The sequence below is a fragment of the Lates calcarifer genome, linkage group LG21 (genome assembly GCF_001640805.2).
Source record: "Lates calcarifer isolate ASB-BC8 linkage group LG21, TLL_Latcal_v3, whole genome shotgun sequence".
Lineage (NCBI taxonomy): Eukaryota > Metazoa > Chordata > Actinopteri > Centropomidae > Lates > Lates calcarifer.
This window is the reverse complement of record NC_066853.1, coordinates 27,766,899-27,787,228: the sequence shown is the minus strand read 5'-3', so window position 1 is coordinate 27,787,228 and position 20,330 is coordinate 27,766,899. Positions and strand designations below refer to the sequence as shown.

The following is a 20,330-nucleotide window of genomic DNA, read 5'->3' as shown; positions in this document are numbered from 1 at the left end:
ACAGGAGAAGAGGAGAGATAGATGAAAGAACACAAAACTAGGGGAAAGGGAAGATACTGAGTTAGTAATATGCAATTTGGGATATGAATACATACAGATAGGTGCTTGCTAACTATAAGCTTTGTCAAAAAGTGTCTGCCTCCCCGACCCAATCTGGGAGATGGTTCCACGGTAGAGGAGACTGATAGCTATCTGAAGGCTCTGCCTCCCATTCTGTTTCTGGAAACTCTGGTAACCACCAGTAAACCAGGAGTTTGGGAATGCAGTGTTCTAATGGGATAATAGGGAACCAAGCTGTTTAAGATATGATGGTGCCAGACCATTAGGGGCTTTGTAAGTGAGGCAGAGGATTTTAAATTCTATTCTGAATTTAACAGCAAGCCAGTGTAGAGAAGCTAACATAGGAGATCTCTTTTCCTAGTTCCTGTCAGTTATTGAGCCACAGCTTTTTGTATCAACTGCAGAGTCTTTAGAGATTGTTGGGGCAGCCACACAATAATAAACTGCAGTAGTCCAATATTATGCATGGTAGAAGGCTGTCCCAGAAAGTCAAGTCAAAAAGTCAATGTCTGCTTTATTGTCCATTCTGCCATTTATACGCACATATAGAGGATTGAAATTGCATTACTCTAAGACCCACGATGCAGCAAGGAAAAATCTCAAAAATAGTATAAATATAGAAAATATATATATACTTTTTTAAAGTTTTAAAAAATGAATACAAAAAATAAACATCTACAACACAACAACAGGTCCATAAATATAAAGACTATAAAGACTTAAGGCACATGGTTAAAGGTTACAGGTTAAAGTGGCAAATTGTAAAACAGAGCTGCGTAAAATCGGTTGATATAGTTTGTTTTATATGGGAGCTAAATGACATATCCTGATCAAAGATAACTCAGAGATTCCTTATGGTGGAGCTGGAGGCCAGGGCAATACTATCTAGTATAACCGTATCATTAGAAAATGTGTTTCTGAGGTGCTCGGAAAGTACAATAACTTTGGGTTTGTATGAGTTTCATAGCAGAAAATTGTTGGTCCCTAAGGTATGCTTGAAGTTTAGCTAACTGATTGGTTTCATCAGGCTTCATTGACAAGTATAGTTGATTATCATCTACATAACATTGGAAGTTTATGGAGTGTTTACTGATGACATTTCCTAAAGGAAGCATATACAAGGTGAATAGAATTGAAGCACAGAACTTTGTGGAATTTGATGTCTAACTTTAGTGTACATGGAGGATTTGTCATTAAAATATCCTTGCTTGGGGGCAACCCAATGGCCAAGTGGTTAGGGCATGGACCTGAGTGCCCTGAATGTGAGTCCAACTCTGGTTGGCTGGAACATTTGCTGCATGTCATTCCCCTGTTCTCTTTCCCTGCATTTCCTGTCTATCCCCACCGTCACTATCAAATAAAGGCATAAAAGCCCCCTCAAAAGCCCATGCTTGACTTACATACTCAATATTAAAGGTCTCCAATCTAGATTAGGATTTAACAATGGAAAATGAGAGTCTTCCAACAAAACTGTTGCTTAATGGACCCTGGACCCTCTGGGTCCCTGAGTCTGTACCCAGTAGGCCTTTCCAATACTTAATCCATGGTTAACACCACCAACTGTGTTTTCAGGGTTAGGGATTTTTCATAACTGACAAAAGTTTTTCAGTTGTTTGTGGCTACACTATGTATGAACTCTACTTAACATGTGTCTCTGTGTTCAAAGGAATTATGTGTAACTTTGTCTTATCTCTCCCTCTCCAGGTGTTCTTTAGAGCGGGGATTCTGTCCAAGCTGGAAGAGCAGCGGGATGTTAAGACCAGGAGGAACATCTCTTTGTTTCAGGCTGCCTGTAGGGGATACCTGGCCAGACAGGCCTTCAAGAAGAGGAAGGTAACCCTGTTGCACATAGTGGCTAGGGTCACTTCAACACAACTGAAGGGTGTTGGGGTTTCCTTCCATCATTACACATTATTGTAATCTTATTTTTACTTTTGGTTAAAAATAATTTTCTGGCATACTTAATATAGAACCAACAGATTACAATCTCTTTTAAAAAATATATAAAATAAAAATTATATATATATATAATATAATAATAATATATAATATATAAAAAATATATTTTAGAAGTCTTTTAAAGGCTTTTTCAAACTTGTATTTACTGGAGGAATATCCCTTTTAAGGTGCTTCTGCATTTTTTTTTCGTGTATATAACATGTGGTTCTAGTTTCTTAAACTGAGAAATTAGAATTGTCCTTATCTGCTATGCCCCTGGCTTTACTACATGGATAATGTAATCTGTTTTGTAGTCTTTAACTGTAAGATGGAGTTGCAGCTGTTTTGACATTTGGGTTTCAAGTTCTCAATTAACTGTTGGGGAATATATATTTATGGCTTTAGGAAAATACCTCTGAAATACTTCTTGAATTTCCTTGTAGCTTCATGTTATTTTACATGCCCCCTGATGCTTTAGCATCACTCAAGATCTTAGCTTCAGATGTCAGTTCCCCAATGATCAGCTTTCAATTTGCTAAAGCCAAAGAGACCTGAATGGATGGATAGAGAGTTGTCAATGTGCTGCCCCTTTCCCATGGCCTTCCACCCTAGTCCCTGTGCCCTCTTCAATGCATGTACAGTTATTTATATAAACATTTGGTGCCCCTTTTTTGCTTTTGAAGTGAAAAGTTATAATTAAAATCTAAAACCTTAATTGTTACTTTTATGTCATGAACTTAGAAAAAATAATCAAGCAGTAGTACCCTTCTATTCACTCAGACTTTCATTAACTCATTAGGCCATTGAACAAATAGAAATGGAACAGTCATTAGAAGGAAGCCTTAACCGTTCTCATCACAAAAATCAAAGCAAAGCAACATCTGGATAACACAGGATTGTTATGGAAACAAGTGCTGTGGACAGAGTTAAAATTGAGCTCTTCACCCACAGTCTTTGGGGTTGTATGACAGCCAGTGGCACAGGAAACACTGCTCAGACAGAGGGACAAATGGACTCCCCTAAATATCAGCAAATTTTGGTGCAAATATCATGTAGTTAGTCAAGAAAAGTGAAGCTGAAAAGATGCTGGCTTCTACCTCAGGGTGATGATCCACAGCATTCCTCCAAATCCACTATGAACTACTTCAAGAAACACAAGTTGAAGGTTTTCGAATGGCCCTTCCCTAACTTGAACATCATTGATAAGCTGTGGGTAAATTTAAACATGCTGTGTGTGCGAGACAGCCTAAAAATATCTCAGAACTCAGAACAACAAGAAAGAGTCAAGAACAGAAAGTCATTAACTGAGGTGTCTTCCATTCTGACACTGGGACTTCCAGCCCGTACTCAGCGGAGATGTTCCTATACACCATACCAAAAGTCAATACATTAGTTAAGGAAGGTCTAGGCAACCACCTCTTTCTTTTCAGTTTTCCCCAACCCCAGACAGGGCCTAGCACATACTGAGTTAATGTAGTTCACTGAGGGTCCCACTCCCAGGACTAGGAGGAGTTATCATGCAACAAGGACATGATCCCTCACTCGCTTCCTACCCACAATCACTGGTAACTCTTTTTGCTATCATGTTGGAAGAGGGCCTGCCAGTTAACGATCCTGGTCACTATGGTAGTGGCAAATAGTGTATGTTCTTGTTAATGTGCGTTCTAAAGACAATTATGTCACAGTGAACTGAAAATTTGTTCAAACCCAAGGAGAGGCATTTGCATTGTAGCCAAATGAGCTTTTTGGATGCTTTACAATTTACCCTTGTAGAGGACTTTGTCTCAGTTTTCTTCTCTAGACACACCATTTGTCTGGTGTATGTTTGTGTTTTCCTTTGAGCCTGACAAGTGGAAAACACTGCTGTTGTGCACTGACTGCCTCCTAAAGATGCCAGTGGGGATCTGTTTACTTGTGTGTGTATTACTTTACAGAAGTTTTGATGTTGCTTGTAGAAGATTTCTCATGTGAACACAGTTCATTGGTATTGTTTTTGTATATATAGTTAGTGTGTGTGCCTGTGCATGTGTGTGCATATGTGTAATTTGGGTCCCTGTCCTCCTCTCATTATCATTTCAGTTTATTCTTTCTTGCTGCACTGGGCTCAGGCCTGCCAAATAAAAATTACCAACTATAATTATAAAGGCATTTTGGTTCCACTTCACTGCTCTGTCTCTCCTGAACAACTCAGTTTGAGCCTCATCTCGCGGGGTAAATGGTACTTTCTTCTAATTGATGTTATTTGGAGTTGGGTTCATTTCTTCGTGACCACTGAAAGCAAGTTGCAGGTTCAACTTAATTTAAAGTTTTTAATGTATTAGAATGTATTACACCTAATATATTTAAGAAGCATCTAATACATGTAATCGTCAAAAATCATCAAAAAAGTAGGAAGTGCAGTTATTGGTTCCAAATAGAAGGCATAAGAAGTATTAATGTACAGTATATGCAAAAGTGCGGTGCAGTGAAGGGGTAGAAGAATGTCTGGAGAATTACATGGTATTATTATTCAGACCTGTGGTTCTCTAATCTGTGGCTCAGTTGTGCTAAGTGTTATAAAAGACATGCCCTCAGTGTGTGATATCACAAACGCTGCATCCATATTTTTTTTTCAATTGATACATCACCACACGGGAAAACTCAGTGCCCTTTTGGTTACAGTAGAAATCCTTGATGCCACTTTGGAAGAACAGCATTTTGGAAGAAATACTCTTTACAGCTCCTATTGCACCACAGTATTCAACCATGTCTTTTTCCTCTGCCAAATATTGTTGTGTGTGTAACAGATCCAGGATTTGGCCATCCGCTGTATCCAGAAGAACATAAAGAAGAATCGTGGTGTCAAAGACTGGCCATGGTGGAAGCTCTTTACCACTGTCAAACCTCTGATAGAGGTGCAGCTCACTGAAGAACAGATCCGCGGCAAGGATGTTAGTACATCAAAATATCTTTCAAAATTTAAAGTGTTTGCCCAGAATTTAATTCTGTTCTTTATCTTTGACATGCCTGGAATTTTGACCATAATGAAGTCCTAAAACGTTGCTATTTTCATACTGAAAATTTCACAGTGATTGATAATAATACTTCACCTGCTGTATCCTCACAAACATGCATCTAACTATCATTAACATTATCATCTTCTGTCTTCACTCTCAGGAAGAGATCCAGCAGCTGAAGCAGAAATTGGAGAAGGTGGAGAAAGAGAGGAATGAGCTGAGACTCAACAGTGACCGTCTTGAGAGCCGGGTAAACATACAGACATATGCACAAAAGAGAATTTGGGTTAAGTCCGAATTCTGAAAAAAACTATAAAGAATTCAAAATAAAAATAGACATTGTTCACTGTTTACATTGTTGGTATAATTATTCCAAATGCAGGAGGCCAACAAATGGTTCACACATCACTGTACAATATATGCTACAGCATACACTATACAACATATCCCACTCTGGAAAAAAAAGAAAATATATATGATGAGGAAAAATCTTGTGTGTGTGCATCAGATCACGGAACTGTCATCAGAGCTGGCTGATGAGCGGAACACAGGGGAGTCGGCCTCCCAGTTGCTGGAGACTGAAACTTCTGAGAGACTCCGTCTGGAGCGGGACATGAAGGACCTGCAGGTAGAGACACAAGCACACACACTGTGTCCTGTGCATGGTGGAATTTCAGTTTTGTCAAGAGGGGTTTCAGTTAGGCTTGCCATTCTGGTATGATAAGTAGTGTATTTGTTAGACTGCATACAGTAGTGCTTAAAACTGGGGATAGGGGGACTTGGGTTTGCATGCTAGTTGGAGCTCAAATAAAATAAGAGGTTCTACTCGTAAATGACTGTTTTGTTCCCACCAACTCTGATGCTGGGTTATGTGGGTTAATGCTAATGTGTTTCCATGATAACAGACTGACCACTTTCCTTAGGCCACACCCTTGTTGCAACTATAGCCCACACCTCTTGTGACATCAATAGACTATGAAGCCTTATGCTTAAGTCATTTTTTGTACATCAGTATACACTCAATACCCCACAATGATAAATCAAAAATTGAATTTAGACACACATTGACATAGGTATTCAGAACCTTTACTGTGACACTTGAAATTTAGCTTAGGTTCCTCCCATTTCTCTGGATCATCTTTGATGTATTTTTATACCTTGATTGGAATCCACCCGTGGTAAATTCAAGGGATTGGACCTGATTTGGAAATGCACACAAGGTCTCACACCTGACAGTTAATGTCAGAGCATAAAACAAGACATGAGGAAGAAGGAACTGCCTGTGGAGCTGATAGACAGGATTGGCACAGATATAGGGAAGGCTCCAAAAACATTTTGCCACATTTAAGGTTCCCAAGATCACAGTGGCCTCCATAATTCTTACATGGAGGAACTTTGGGAAAACCAGGACGCTTTCCGTCCGGCCAGAGCAGTTGGGATAGATGGCCTTGGTAACAGAGGTGACCAAGAGAACAGTGATTAATTGATGAGGCAAAAGAATAATACAGAATGTGAGGAATAATCATGTGATTCAGTTAATTGTCAAAAGCATTGTGTCTCATTGTGTGGATTGACACTAAGACATGGTCAGTAGATGGCAGTATGATTCTGTGACAGATATTTAAACAGATTTTTCACATTATATTATTGCGTATCTTGGCTTGGGAATATTGGAAGAATCTTTGGTATTTAACGGATTTAATATAACTGAAAACAAATACATACAAACATGTTATGTATGTTATATTCCTGACGTTCCTATAAAAAAAATCTAAATCTAAATCTATTATTCTATTATTATTATTATTATTATTATTAATAAACACTCACTCACACAATCATATGATATTGCACATGCCTGGATCTTGCTATTTCACCATAGACAGCAAGTAATGTGCTTTACATTTTTATCTAGTTTTAACTATCAAGAAGATTTAAGTTCTCATCAACAGGAGATCAAAGGGAAAAGATGTCACAACAAATGTAGTCCTGTGCAGCACAACTTCAGTTGTCACTTTGCACCAAAGATGGCCACCAAATATAAAAACATGACAATCACTATATGGCACAAAAGATGGAGACAAAAAGAAACAACATTTTCTAAACTTGTAAATATCAATGCCACTGTATCACTTCATGATGGGACTGACTGTGTTCTTTCTCTTTCAGCAAGAGACATTTCAGTTCTACATCCAAAAGTATCAACGCTTTCCTTTAATGTGTTTGTATTTGGAGTGCAACACATGAATACGTGAGGCACTCCAGGGAGACAGATTTGTTTACACTGCCACTGAGACCATTTCCTCTCTCTCATCCACCAGGCTAAGTTTGACAGCATGAAGAAACAGATGGAGTCCATGGAGATGGAGGTGATGGAGGCTCGACTCATTAGGGCTTCTGAACTCAATGGAGAGATGGATGGTGATGACACAGGTCAGACACAGGTCCTCCACACATATGCAATATGGACAAAATAACAGAAACACACAATGAGTACTGCTAATGAGTATGTAAGTCAGTTATTTACTGACTATACATTGATGTAATAATGCATATTTAGATATGAAACAATCCAAGATTAAGAAGAAGAATGTGAACATGCTGATGTGACAGGAGGAGAATGGAGGCTGAAGTATGAACGAGCCATCAGGGAGATTGAATTCACCAAGAAGAGACTACAGCAGGAATTTGATGACAAGCTGGAGGTGGAGCAGCAGAACAAACGGCAGTTGGAGAGGAGGGTGAGTAGATGCATTTGAGAGTTTCACTAAAATAATGACTACCGTGCAGCTTCACTCTCTATGAATTGTAGAGTTCATTGATTTTGATTTTTAATTTTCAAATAGAATCGAATGAAATCAGAATTTCAATACATTTGTCATCTATGGATGCGATTTAAGACTCTTCCCAAGTTAGACACTTCCAAATTGAATTTTTGCCATGGATTCGCCATGAAATTTTGTACAGATACTCATATCACTGAGAAGGTAAATTATTTCAACTTTGGTTTGACTCTGACTTTTCCGCTTATGCCAGCTCAGTTTTTTTTTTTTTTGCTTATTCTGTGTATCAACACCTGTTAAAATGGATTGGCTCAAAAACTTTCATGGCTCCCAAATCATCCCAGTATTTCTTTTCCAGTTCTGATTTGTTGTGTACATATGATTGTGCAGATCAGTGATCTGCAGGCTGATAATGAGGAGTCCCAGCGCAACATCCAGCAGCTGAAGAAGAAAACCCAACGACTGACAGCTGAACTGCAGGACACCAAACTTCACCTTGAGGGTCAACAGAGCCGCAACCACGACCTGGAAAAGAAACAGAGGAAGTCAGTACACACGCAGTTATGTTTGAGCAGTGTCTGGAGATACATGTGACCTCACACAGTTGCATTTCCTTGTTCTGATGTGTTCCCACAGACCAAGAGGGGTCCAACAGTTTGGCTGTAGTAACAATGATTGGAAAGAATAAAATACAGTATATTATTTCCAGATTGTTGGAATTATGCTGTGCTTGTTCTTATGTCCTGGTGAGGACTTTGACCTGAATGCTCACTGACCTATGGGGTCACAGTGGGGGCATAAATTGAGGTCCCAATGGGTAGAGACTAGTTTTCTAGGGTTAAGACTTGGTTTTAGGTGTGTGTGTGAGAGAGAGAGAGAGAGGGAGAGAGAGACTATTAGCAAGGGACATGCTCTTTAATTGTATGCATGTTGTTGAATATACACACTGTATTTAAAACAGGTGATATGTAGGATCTTCTTTTAACCTTATACTGTATATTTTAAGCTGTTTGATTTTTTCCCTATAAATATTCCTTCTTGAATCATCTCTGATCAGATTAGTAGTAGTTGCTCTTCATTAGCGTGTTATGATTCATTTGTGTGTTTCTGTGCGCAGGTTTGACAGTGAGCTGAGTGCTGTCCAGGAGGAGGTGCAAAGGGAGAAGAGCCTGCGGGAGAAACTAGCCAGAGAGAAAGACATGCTGACTGGCGAGGCCTTCAGCCTCCGACAGCAGCTGGAGGTTTGTGTCTGTGTGGTCCAGTTTGTGTTACCAAGCTTGATTGATTGATTTTTTTTCTATTTATGTAATTACACACAGCTGTGGTGATATTGGAATTTTCTGCTGTCTGCTGTCAGTTTATAGATTTAGTCAACCAGCTGAACTTCAAGAATATGTCACAATTGTAGACAATGGGATAAGTCTTTGACAGGTCAGGAGAATTATCACACAGAGTACAAACAGCTTACTCTTGGGTGTTGAGAGCAAACAAATCCAAGACGGAGACAAATGTGACAAGTCCAGATTTTAAGGTGGTAGTAAAAGTCCAAAAACAAGAAATCTGAAAACCAGGAAAACACAAGGGAGAATCTACACGAAGCAACAAGAACAAAACTCCATATAGCTCAGGTAAATCACACAAGACTCTGACAACTAGTGTAGACACAAGATGATATACACACTGGGGATGATTACTAATGGGGCACAGGTGGGAAAGAGACAATGACAGGAAAGCACAAAAGACACACCAGGGAAGTTACTACAGAATAAAACAGGAAATAACAAATATACAAAAGAGACAAGGTGGAGGAATAAAATAATACAAGAACTAAAAGTCAGTATACATTTTGGTGCTCATCACACAGTAAGGTTCCAGAACCACTTAGAAACCAAATTTATGTTAATTTAATTGTTTTTAATGTAATACTGTACATTTTGATGAAAACAGTTGTTAACTAAACGTTCATCCATATATGTCAAGTCCCATATTGTTTGCTTGACAGGTCCAGCCAGTTACTTAGTTTGTCTTCTATCAAACTCTTGAACCTTAATATTCCCAATGCCTGGCTTAAATTTCACATCAGTAGCTTCAAAGTTAAATTAAGCAATTAAGCAAAAGTAAACTTTAAACAAAATTTTTACAGAATGTAAAAACCTTACAAACATATATTTAACTCTCACCTAACTTGATCATAACCAAAATGTCTGTGTCAAAATACAGGTGTACTGGTCCAAAGAATTATTCAGTCTCTCAGTGGGTATAGTCTCAAAAAATGATAATGTGGCACACAAACTGATAATTTAGCTGCAGGTGGTGACAAGTGGGGTATACAAACACATTGTTTTGAATTATGTGATTAAAAAAATTTTAGAGCGCAAGAGTCGCCAAGAGAGTCAAGAAAAACAGGAGGATGCATACCCCGAGTTTCCCAAGCTGAATGACCTTGCAGTCACACTCTGCTAATTTATGCTACTTCCCTTCCTCACCCCTTTACAACCCTGGAACTATTTGAAATTCACCATCATTGAAGACAGGGAGTGGGGAGAGAGGAGGCTCCCAGAAGACAGTAACACCCCTTCAGTTGTAATCTGTTTATAGATTAATCAGTTGATCTGATGGGACAGTAAAGGGAGTGGCTGGACTATGGTGAAAACAGATTTACTAAAATTTTGTAAAGCTGTAAACAAAATACTTGTAGAGACATTGATGTCATTTATAAAGCTTTATTTTTTCTTCATAAGCCAAGCAACTTTTCTTTTCCTCTTCTTTTCTTATTTTTCTTTCCAAGTTTATCTTGGCTCATTCAGACAAAATATACAGCTAGAGTCCTGTACAGCTGACAGACATGGTTATCTTTATTAGTCTGGTAATAAAATCCTGAGCCTGAAAAGGACATCAGGCTTACTGCACCTGTGATCTCGAGCTTGATAAATATAATTCTTCCGTCCTCTGATCTCTTCCTCACATCTTTCTCTCAAACCCTCTCTAAGATGTGAGCAAGAGATGTGAGTAAGTGAAGCAAGGAGCCACATTAGGATGAATTTCAAGCCTTTACTACTGAGTCTGCAGTAGAGGGCTGGACTAGAAGTGAAGTGAGGCAGAGATGGGAATAATACTCAGCACCAGAACCCTGGTGGATTGGAGCTCAGAACCTTGTGGTTCATAGACAGGTTTTAGCAGCTGGACTATTCAAGCTTCTCTTGATCTGGGTGCCTTGGCATCTATCTATCTATCTATCTATCTATCTATCTATCTATCTATCTAGCTATCTAGCTATCTAGCTATCTATCTACAAGGATTACTGCAGTTTAAATATTTGCTCAAACCCTGAAAGAACAATCACATGATTATAGTCAACACAGTAATGTTTTCAGATATGTTATTGAAGTTAGATCACACATTTGGCAGTTTGGCACAGACATTTATTTTCACTATGTCCTCACTTTAGGTTATAATTCATTTTACAACACAACCAACAGTCTCCAATCAATTTCACTATAAATTAATTCTGTATACTGCTAAATTGCCATTTGGGCAAAGCATTTCTGAGTTTTAGGAGTTAATTGATTATGAAAAAAAAAAAAAATACTGGCAGACTGCATCACTTACCACAGGCTGCAGTGAAGTAATGTTTCTAAAAGTTTTTTCTAAAATTTTATATGAGATATAAACGTTTTAACTGGCACCCCTTAGAGGCAGAATTTCCTAAGACTGTGCAGCTTGGACCTAGCATCCAAGCATGTGCACCAAATTTGTTTAAAGTAGCTTGAATTGGTTATGATTTCTAGGAATTACAATAAAAAGTAACCAGATGTCATGTTGAGATAGGATCATATGATAGGAGGTGGTTTGTACTTTGCCAAGTGTTTGTTTGTGGACAGATTTGTCTCCACAATAGCAACACAGTTGTCAGATCAAAATGACAGGTGAGTTTGAAGATGGGTGTCATCCAACCTATCAGTACTGACTTTTGTAATAATGTAGTAATTACTTCTGAGTATTCATGGGTTGGAACATCAACGTGTTGACAGGCACTAGGTGTAACTCATGTCTGAGTGTCTGTCTGTGGACAGATATTATCACTGCATTAGCGTCACAACTGTGCAAGATACAGTCACACAAGTTTACAGGTGTGTAGTTGAGATAAAATGAAAGCCAAGCTCAAAGATTGGTGACCATCTTGTGGTCTCTAGTTACATGTAATTTAACCTCTTTAATTTAGTCTGTGGAAACTTGTGGATCTTGATTACTTATAAAATAAAGGTCAGCTATCTGTCAGCCTTCTCTCATCACATGCATGTGTATGCGTATTTGTCCCTGTTCCATGTTCACACTGCAATCCCCTGACAGTCCCTTCCTCTCTGTTCTGAATGTAACCATCTGTCCTGCAGGACAAGGACCTGGAGATGTGTGCAGTCAACCTGAAGCTGGACCAGCTGGAGGCTGAGCTGCAGGACCTCAATTCCCAGGAATCCAAAGATGAGGCATCACTGGCCAAGGTCCTCTTCTTCCCCTTGTTCCTTTCTTCTTTTTTATGATTCCTCTCTATGATTGTATTTATTGTTGTATTGTATTTTTACTCCTTGTATTGAAACTTTGCATCTTTTATATATATATATATATATACACTAATGGTTAAAGTTTTACACCTCAATTTTTCCAGCTGTTATTTTAATTTACATAATTCAGTGTCTCATGTTGACACAGGTAGGAGCTGTTGGCAGTAACTTTCAATGCTTCATTTATTTTACATTACTGTAGGAAAACTGTCAGTTAACCAACTGCCTAACCCAACCCTAACCAAAATCAGGTGAATAGAGTGGGTATTTGATTAGTTTAAATGGACATTTGGTGGATGACTGTACGAAGGGTTCGTGTACATAACAGTCAATTGATTTTCATTTTGGAGTGGAAAAACACAAAACAGATGATGAGCTTTTTCACGTTTTTCGTTTTGGAATAAGAAACTTCAGTTCCTCATGCTTATTCCGGAATTGGGTCGCGGTGGCAACAGGCTAGGCAAGGCATTCCAGACATCCATCTCCCCAGCAACATTATCCAGCTCCTCCTGGGGGATACCAAGGTGTTCCCAGGCCAGAAGAGACACATAATCTCTCCAATGCGTCCTGGGTCTACCCTGGGGTCTCCTCTCAGTTGGGTGTGCCCGGAAGATCTCCAAGTCTCCTAGGAGGCAGTCTGATGAGGCCAACAAAACCACATTGTCTGCAAAAAGCAGAGACGCAATTCTGAGATTCCCAAACTGGACACACTCCTCACCTTGGCTGCGCCTTGAGATCCTGTCCATGAATACCACGAACAGGATTGGAGACAAGGGACAGCCTTGACACAATCCAACACCCACCGGGAACATGTGTACACATGCGTACACAGCTCTCACTTTGGTTGGACCGGATGGTTCGCATCAGCGGCCCCGGTACCCCATACTCCCGCAGTACCCCCCACAGGATCCCTTAGGGGACATGGTCATAGGCCTTTTCCAAGTCTACCAAACACATGTAGACTGGCTGGTCAAATTCCCATGACTCCTTCAGCAATCCTGCAAGAATGAAAAGCTGGTCCACTGTTCCGCGGCCAGGACGAAATCTGCATTTTTCCTCCTGAATCCAAGGTTCGACAATCAGTCTGAGCCTCCTTTCCAGCACCCTGGAGTAACCTTTCCCAGGGAGGCTGAGTAGTGTGATACCCCGATAATTGGAGCACACCCTCCAGTCCCCCTTTTTAAAAACAGGGACCGCCATCCCGGTCTGCCACTCCCCAGGTACTGTCCCCGACCTCCAGGTGACACTGAAGAGGTGTGTCAGCCACGACAGCCCCACAATGTCCAGAGCCTTTACAATCTCAGGGCGAATCTTGTCCACACCTTAACTACCACCACTACCTCTGCCAGAGATATGGCCGAGGCTCCCCCTGAGTCTTCAGGCTCTTGGGGTTCTTGGGTTGCCGCCCCGACAGGCGCCGACCACCTTCTGACCACAACTCCTGCCTGCTTATTCGCCTTTATTCGATCTTGTACTATCGTTCACTGGGTGACTTCCAAAATAAAAATAATTTAATGTACGACAAAACAGGCGTTTTTTAAGCCTGTAACAGATTTTTCATTTTTCTGTGTTAACATAAAACAAACAAACAAAAAAAATCTTTGTTTTCTGATTTCATTGTTCCAAAACGAAAATCAAAAAAGGGCTCATTTTTCGTTTCAGGTTTCTTATTCCATAACCGAAAACAGGAAATGCGCGTCATCTGTTTTCCATCTTCCCACTCCAAAACAAAAATCGATTGGCCATTATGTACACAGAGCATGAAGGTTGATGCTGTCCATTTTCTCAGACAGTGCTGACATACAATTTTCAAATAAACAAAATAGAAATACTACAAAAGTTATTACTTTTCTCCACAATCACTAAAAGAGTTGAACTACACAAGCATGTACCTTAGGCCATGAACTTATATTATTATTTTTACTATTCAGGTGAAGAAGCAGCTGCGTGACATGGAGGCCAAGGTCAAGGACCAGGAGGAGGAGCTGGATGAGCAGGCTGGCACTATCCAGATGTTAGAACAGGTATCACATCATATTTCATCACAGAAAAATATTCAACACAATATTATAGCTGCAGTTGATGATTTTTTGACCCCTGGGGACCCCTGGGGACAGTGTCCACCTAATGAAGGTAAGTTCAATGCTCAATTTCCTATAGCTTTATTCTGGTCATCCATCAGCCCCTGAGAAAAATATCAAATTATTTTACTTTGTCAGAAAATCAAAACAAAGCAAAGAAGTTAGATAAAAGAGAGTAAAAAGATCCATAGAACTTGGGACAACTGTGGAGTTGATGTCAGTTTGTGCATTATGAGTGACACTTTTCACATTACACATTTATTTTTGCGACTGGTCTCTACAATGATGTAGGTACCGTAGCTGCCTACCCTGCTCGTAGTCTATGCTGTAACCTGACCTGCACCTCCCTAGAAATGTGACTACATGTCACAGCAAGCTTGCCTCAGTCAGTTCAATGGTTGTACACATCATCTCCTCCAACATCTTCCCTCTTCTCTGCATTGCAGTAATTTCAGTAAAAGTAACTGTTGTTGTGTCTGCACAGTGTCATAGAAACCCCACAGGCAGTTAGCATTTTGGTGGTATAATTGCAGAGTAGGACATGATAACCCTTACCCTCATACATTATCTGGCTGTTCCTGTGTGCTATACCTGAGGAGCAAGCTAACTGATAATACTCCTTAATACTTTGTTAATTAATTCAGCTTTGTTAAATGATCATGAACGTGTCAGATTATGGACAATAGAGTTGAAATTTGTATCACTACGTTAATAATACTTTCCTTTATACTTTACTTTATATATGTCATGATATGGAAAATATATAACTTAAATTATGATCCAATGTGTTCACAAACCCAGTATGTACTTGTAAAACATCCATAAAACTCATTTTGTTTTTTCATTACAGTTTTTATAACTATTTACTGGGAAGAATTTAATTAACAACATTTTATAAAACATTTAACCACAAATATGATTGTATCTTCATAATATACTGTAATTCCACTAATGATGATGTTTTTTGCTCAGCTCTATTTTAGATATGAACATAGTATAAATTAAAGGACATAGTACAACAGCACAGGCTTTGATAAAAACTCAGAAGATCATGGATCCTCTGTACACCCCAGTACTAGATGCCTCCAGCTGGGCTAGCAGGCAGTGCCATCAGCAGCCACCAGAGCCCGACATGGATTGTGAAATTATCCATGTTAAACCAGTTTTCAACCCCAGCAGCAGACTGAGCTGCAGTGATGCTCCCTGACAGAAAAGGAGAAAGCTATGGTTTTCTCCAGCCTAACTCCCTGTAGTTTTTCCACAATGAGTAGATATCAGAGTTTATTAGCAATATAGAGAACAACACCAAGTACTGTACACATTTGCAAGCTTATGAATAATATTTGGAAACACAGTCGAAAGTAAGCAATGTGATTGCAGAGCACATAATGTCTGCCTTTCTTTCAGGCCAAGCTGCGTCTCGAGATGGAGATGGAACGCTTACGTCAAACCCATTCCAAGGAAATTGAGAGCAAAGATGATGAGGTGGAAGAGATCAGACAGTCGTGCAGCAAGAAGGTAAAGTTCATTATACAGACATGTACACATTTATGTGTTTTTAAGTTTGCCATTGCTTTTGCTTCTCATTCTGCAACTGTGATTTATTATCAGGGGAAAGTGGGCCACTGGTCAAAGGTAAAGACTGGCCACAGAGACCACAACAGAGAGAGTGGGAGAAACATTGAGAGGACAATGAAAGACAAACTATTTTACCTGCTTCCAGATTTTTAATGACTCACAAAATGTCCAGATCAGTAATGACTAAAGCAACCAGTCAAATACTTACTTAAAGGGACTCACGAGATGGTGGATTAAAAAAGAATGGTCAAAACTGAAGCAGCTGATACTAAGATTTCATGACTTATAGGTTCCTAGAATGGGATATGTTATAATGTATTATTGTAGTTTTAAGGATGATTATTATGATTTTAGGAAATCTTTTTATTCAATCGTCGTGCACGATGCACAATGGGTGCCTTTAACACGTTTAACATCTAAATTAGTGGTAGAGTAGTACATCAGAGACCAATTAGTTGTAATCACGTCACTGTTTCCTGATCTGTTCCTGATTAATTTGCTAGTGATGGTGTTTGCTGGTCATACAAACTAACATACAGTACCTGTCCACAGTGCCACTTCCATCAGTTCAATCAGTTCAAGAGTCATGTCATTCTCTCTGCTGCTCTCACTTTCTCTTCTCTTACAGAAATGTCGCTTTTATTCACTTATAACTTCAACTGCCACATTGCTTGTTGGAATCTGTGTGAACCTTTATCTTTATTACTGTTACTGTTATTAATTGTCTTTTACATTTGTCTTGCTTTGCCAGGGCTGACATCCCATCACTGCCCACCACCAATCAAGCCCTCATTAGCCCATGCATAATTAGCTTTTTCTACACACACTCATGCTGGGGATACACTGTCTTTCAGTGACATTTATGATGTATTATTTAATGATGGATTATGCTGAATTAATATATGAAGGAGATATATGTAAACACAAGCTACTGTAGAACAGACAGTGTTAGAATTTATCTATTTTTGCCAATGTGATAATAAGATATTGGTTTTAAATATCTCAACATCTACTACATTTATTAGCACAATATATTATTATAATTCACGCATTATCAATTTACAAATTTCTACTTGTGTGTGTTCATGTGTGTGTGCTTGCGTGTGCATGCATGTATGTATGTGTGTATATGTATTTAGCTGAAGCAAATGGAGGTCCAGCTCGAAGAAGAGTATGATGAGAAGCAAAAGGTGCTGAAAGAGAAGAGAGAGCTGGAGTCAAAGCTTCTGTCAGCACAGGACAAGGTAACTACACTGAACACAGTGTGATGGACCCCAGTCTGGTTGGAACTGGAACAGGATCTTTGATAGAACATGTAAAAGATACCATGGTGTGATTTCCCTCATCATCCCTCTGGATAGTGAAATCTGAGTTAAATGTATTTTTGTGAAACAGTTAATCAAGAGACAGCCACCTTCCAACAGGACGCGATCTGTGTTCACAGCACATCAACCCGTTTGATATTTGCAGAGTTGGATGTTAAGAGATTGTTGGTAATGTGAATTGTTTTAAAGATAGCACTACTGCTCTTGAGGTGTGTGGGTGGAGATGTGGGGAATTTCTACGATTAGATCCATTTTTACTGACTGAATCAAATATTTATCTGACTTTGCTGAATCCAAGTAGGGAGCCACCAGCATTGATAAAGACCAGACTGATGTCCAACTTTGACATCCAGGAAATAGAGAGTGGTTTTCTGCAACAAAACCAGTCAAAATAAATGAGTATAAAACATAAGTAACCTCTGGGATCGCACCCAACCGTATATTAACAGTTTGTGAAATGAAATTTCTCCTACTGACTGACTACTAACCCAAAACTTCATCAACAAAGTTTCTGCTCTGTTTCCGTAAATGCACAATCTGTGATCAGAAAAGGTCACCCCAGTCCAAAAACTTTCTGGCTGGCATTGAGTCAAGATGTCAAATTATGATAATGATGTGTCTTTAAGGCGGCACGGTGGTGCGGTGGTTAGTGCTGTCGCCTCACACCAAGAATGTTCCAGGTTTGAACACTGGTTCGCCTGGGGCTTTTCTGTGTGGAGTTTGCATGTTCTCCTTGTGCCTGAGTGGGTTTCCTCCGGGTACTCTGACTTCCTCCCACATTCCAGAGACATGCAGGTTAGGTGTAAATGTGTCAAAAGATAAACAGTATAAATAATGGTTGGATGGATGTTTCCTTAATATAGAAAGAAGGTAGAAGTAGTAAATGGGTCCTTTTAATACACTCACTAACATTATCATTATTATTGTTTCCTGATGCTGTTAATTGTTTGTTTACATCCGTAAAGCTAACACAGCAATAAAACAGACATTGATTGACAGAAACACAAAGTCATTTTCCAGCTGTACTGTATATACATTTAAAAGCCAAACTCTTAAATTGTATGTAAATTTAACTAAAAAGTATTTGGTACAAAATTTAAGGATTTGTCCTTTAAATGGTTAAATGAGTTGAGTCATCACCTGATATATCTGTGGGGTCACCCAACCTCAACTCTGTTTTCTAGGTGAGAAGTGGTGACATAGAGGCCGAGAAGCGTTTGAGGAAGGACCTGAAGAGAACCAAGGCTCTGCTGGCTGATGCCCAGATCATGTTGGACCACATAAAGAACAATGCACCCAGCAAGAGGGAGATTGCCCAGCTCAAGAATCAGGTACAGCCATAACAGCACCATTTTATGTACACTAACCGCACCGGTTAAAAAAATGAAAAATCAAGTCAAATTGATAGTATAACTGAATGTGACTGTACATGTAATTTACTACCTTCAAGTAGGTAGTAAATTATATGCACAGGGTTTATTTGGTGTTGAGTTGAGGCTATTGAACTGATACATTTTTCTTGATTTCTGTGTCCATTCCAGCTCGAGGAGTCTGAGTTCACCTGTGCGGCTGCAGTTAAAGCTCGCAAGTCCATGGAGGTGGAGATTGAAGACCTACATGTTCAGATGGAGGACATCTCCAAAACAAAACAGACGGTCAGTACAGCTCTCTGGATCCTCCTCTCAATCTTTAAAAGCCACTTCTCAAAGAAGCGTCATGGAGTGACACAACCATAGGTAGCAGTTTTGATCAAGTTTATGATGACGTTTACTGCATGATGTTAAATAGAAGGAAAAAGCTAAAGCTGTCACACCATTTGGAAATTATCATGAGTGGTGATCATAGATTGTGTTTTTGAGGCTTTTATACGGCTGCACCATCTGTGGCAGTAGGATGGCGGCAGTTGATATGTCAAATGATTGCCTTCAGACAGAGATAAGGAGTCAGAGGACACATCTGTCCCCTCCTTTGAAGATCAGCAGAGAAGAGAAGAGAGAGAGAGGAAGAGTGACAGCACGGGTCCTAGGCCATACAGTGTGACCAGTGGTAGCTGGAGTTGGGAAGATTTTACACATAGGTGCGAAAAAGAGAAGGACCGTGGGAGACTGAGTTTGTCCAAGCAACAAAAGAGCCATGTGGCCCCATCCTCTATTCTGGGCCGAGGGCAGAGGCAGTACATACTACATACTGAATTACTTGGACAGGCAACACAAAGCACTTTATTTTTCAGCTGAATGAGTAAATGTTTGTGCTAAGGTTTATAGAAACATCTAGAGGTTAGTGTTTGTCTGAAAGGCTCATGAATTTCATTAAATTCTTATGAGGCTCATGGTATTGATGACTGATTGATTAGTGGTTTTGCAACAGCACAAACCACCATCCAACACCATGGTGGAACTAGAAGCCTCACTGTTACTCAGCACAAGTAGTAACAGTTCCACAGCAACAATTCTTAAGTATTAGATATTAGTCATCCACTTCAGTCCCAATAAAACACCCTATATACTTTTGGGCCCCTATTTCACTACCCATTTAATAACCTCATCTCCATCATCATTGTCCATCTTTTAACACATTGTTAAATGTAGATAGGACATGGTACCTTGAGTTTGACTACATAGTTTAGAAATGTCCACAGACAAGTGACAGGTAGAGATAAGTGATTTGACACAGCTGTAGGTCAGGAGCAGATACTGGGAGAAAATGTGTGATCTGTTAAGTATAATGAGAAAAAGATATTGCGAAGACAGGATGAATGTGTCACCAGCTGTTTGTTTTGAAATTCTGTCTTTGAAGATGACCTCTACAGCAAACATAGAGCCCGCTGGGAAATAAAAGGCTGGGAAAACTGATGACAGACATGGTTTTTGCATAAATTGGGGATTTTTTTGATGCATCACCTGGCCACATCAACAAAGATAAAATCATGCAAATAACATTTCTTTCAGATGGTCTGCCATTTTTGTCATTCCTTCACCATTCTCCAGGCATAATTGCAGTGTTTTGAGAA

At 39.5% G+C, this 20,330-nt stretch overlaps 1 protein-coding gene across 13 annotated transcripts in view; it reads left to right on the top strand.

Annotated features, from left to right (window-relative positions):
- The window catches only part of myo18ab (myosin XVIIIA b), a 125,207-nt gene that overhangs the window by 78,206 nt on the left and 26,671 nt on the right, over positions 1 to 20,330 (top strand). For all 13 annotated transcript variants that reach the window (XM_051065728.1, XM_018700348.2, XM_018700378.2 and 10 more), the window contains 14 exons: positions 1,765 to 1,893; positions 4,785 to 4,928; positions 5,155 to 5,244; positions 5,503 to 5,622; positions 7,316 to 7,427; positions 7,608 to 7,735; positions 8,168 to 8,322; positions 8,895 to 9,018; positions 12,169 to 12,276; positions 14,268 to 14,360; positions 15,825 to 15,935; positions 17,135 to 17,239; positions 18,505 to 18,651; positions 18,862 to 18,975. In XM_051065728.1, coding sequence (XP_050921685.1) covers positions 1,765 to 1,893; positions 4,785 to 4,928; positions 5,155 to 5,244; positions 5,503 to 5,622; positions 7,316 to 7,427; positions 7,608 to 7,735; positions 8,168 to 8,322; positions 8,895 to 9,018; positions 12,169 to 12,276; positions 14,268 to 14,360; positions 15,825 to 15,935; positions 17,135 to 17,239; positions 18,505 to 18,651; positions 18,862 to 18,975 — 1,680 coding nt within the window. The remainder of the gene's footprint in view (positions 1 to 1,764; positions 1,894 to 4,784; positions 4,929 to 5,154; positions 5,245 to 5,502; positions 5,623 to 7,315; positions 7,428 to 7,607; positions 7,736 to 8,167; positions 8,323 to 8,894; positions 9,019 to 12,168; positions 12,277 to 14,267; positions 14,361 to 15,824; positions 15,936 to 17,134; positions 17,240 to 18,504; positions 18,652 to 18,861; positions 18,976 to 20,330) is intronic.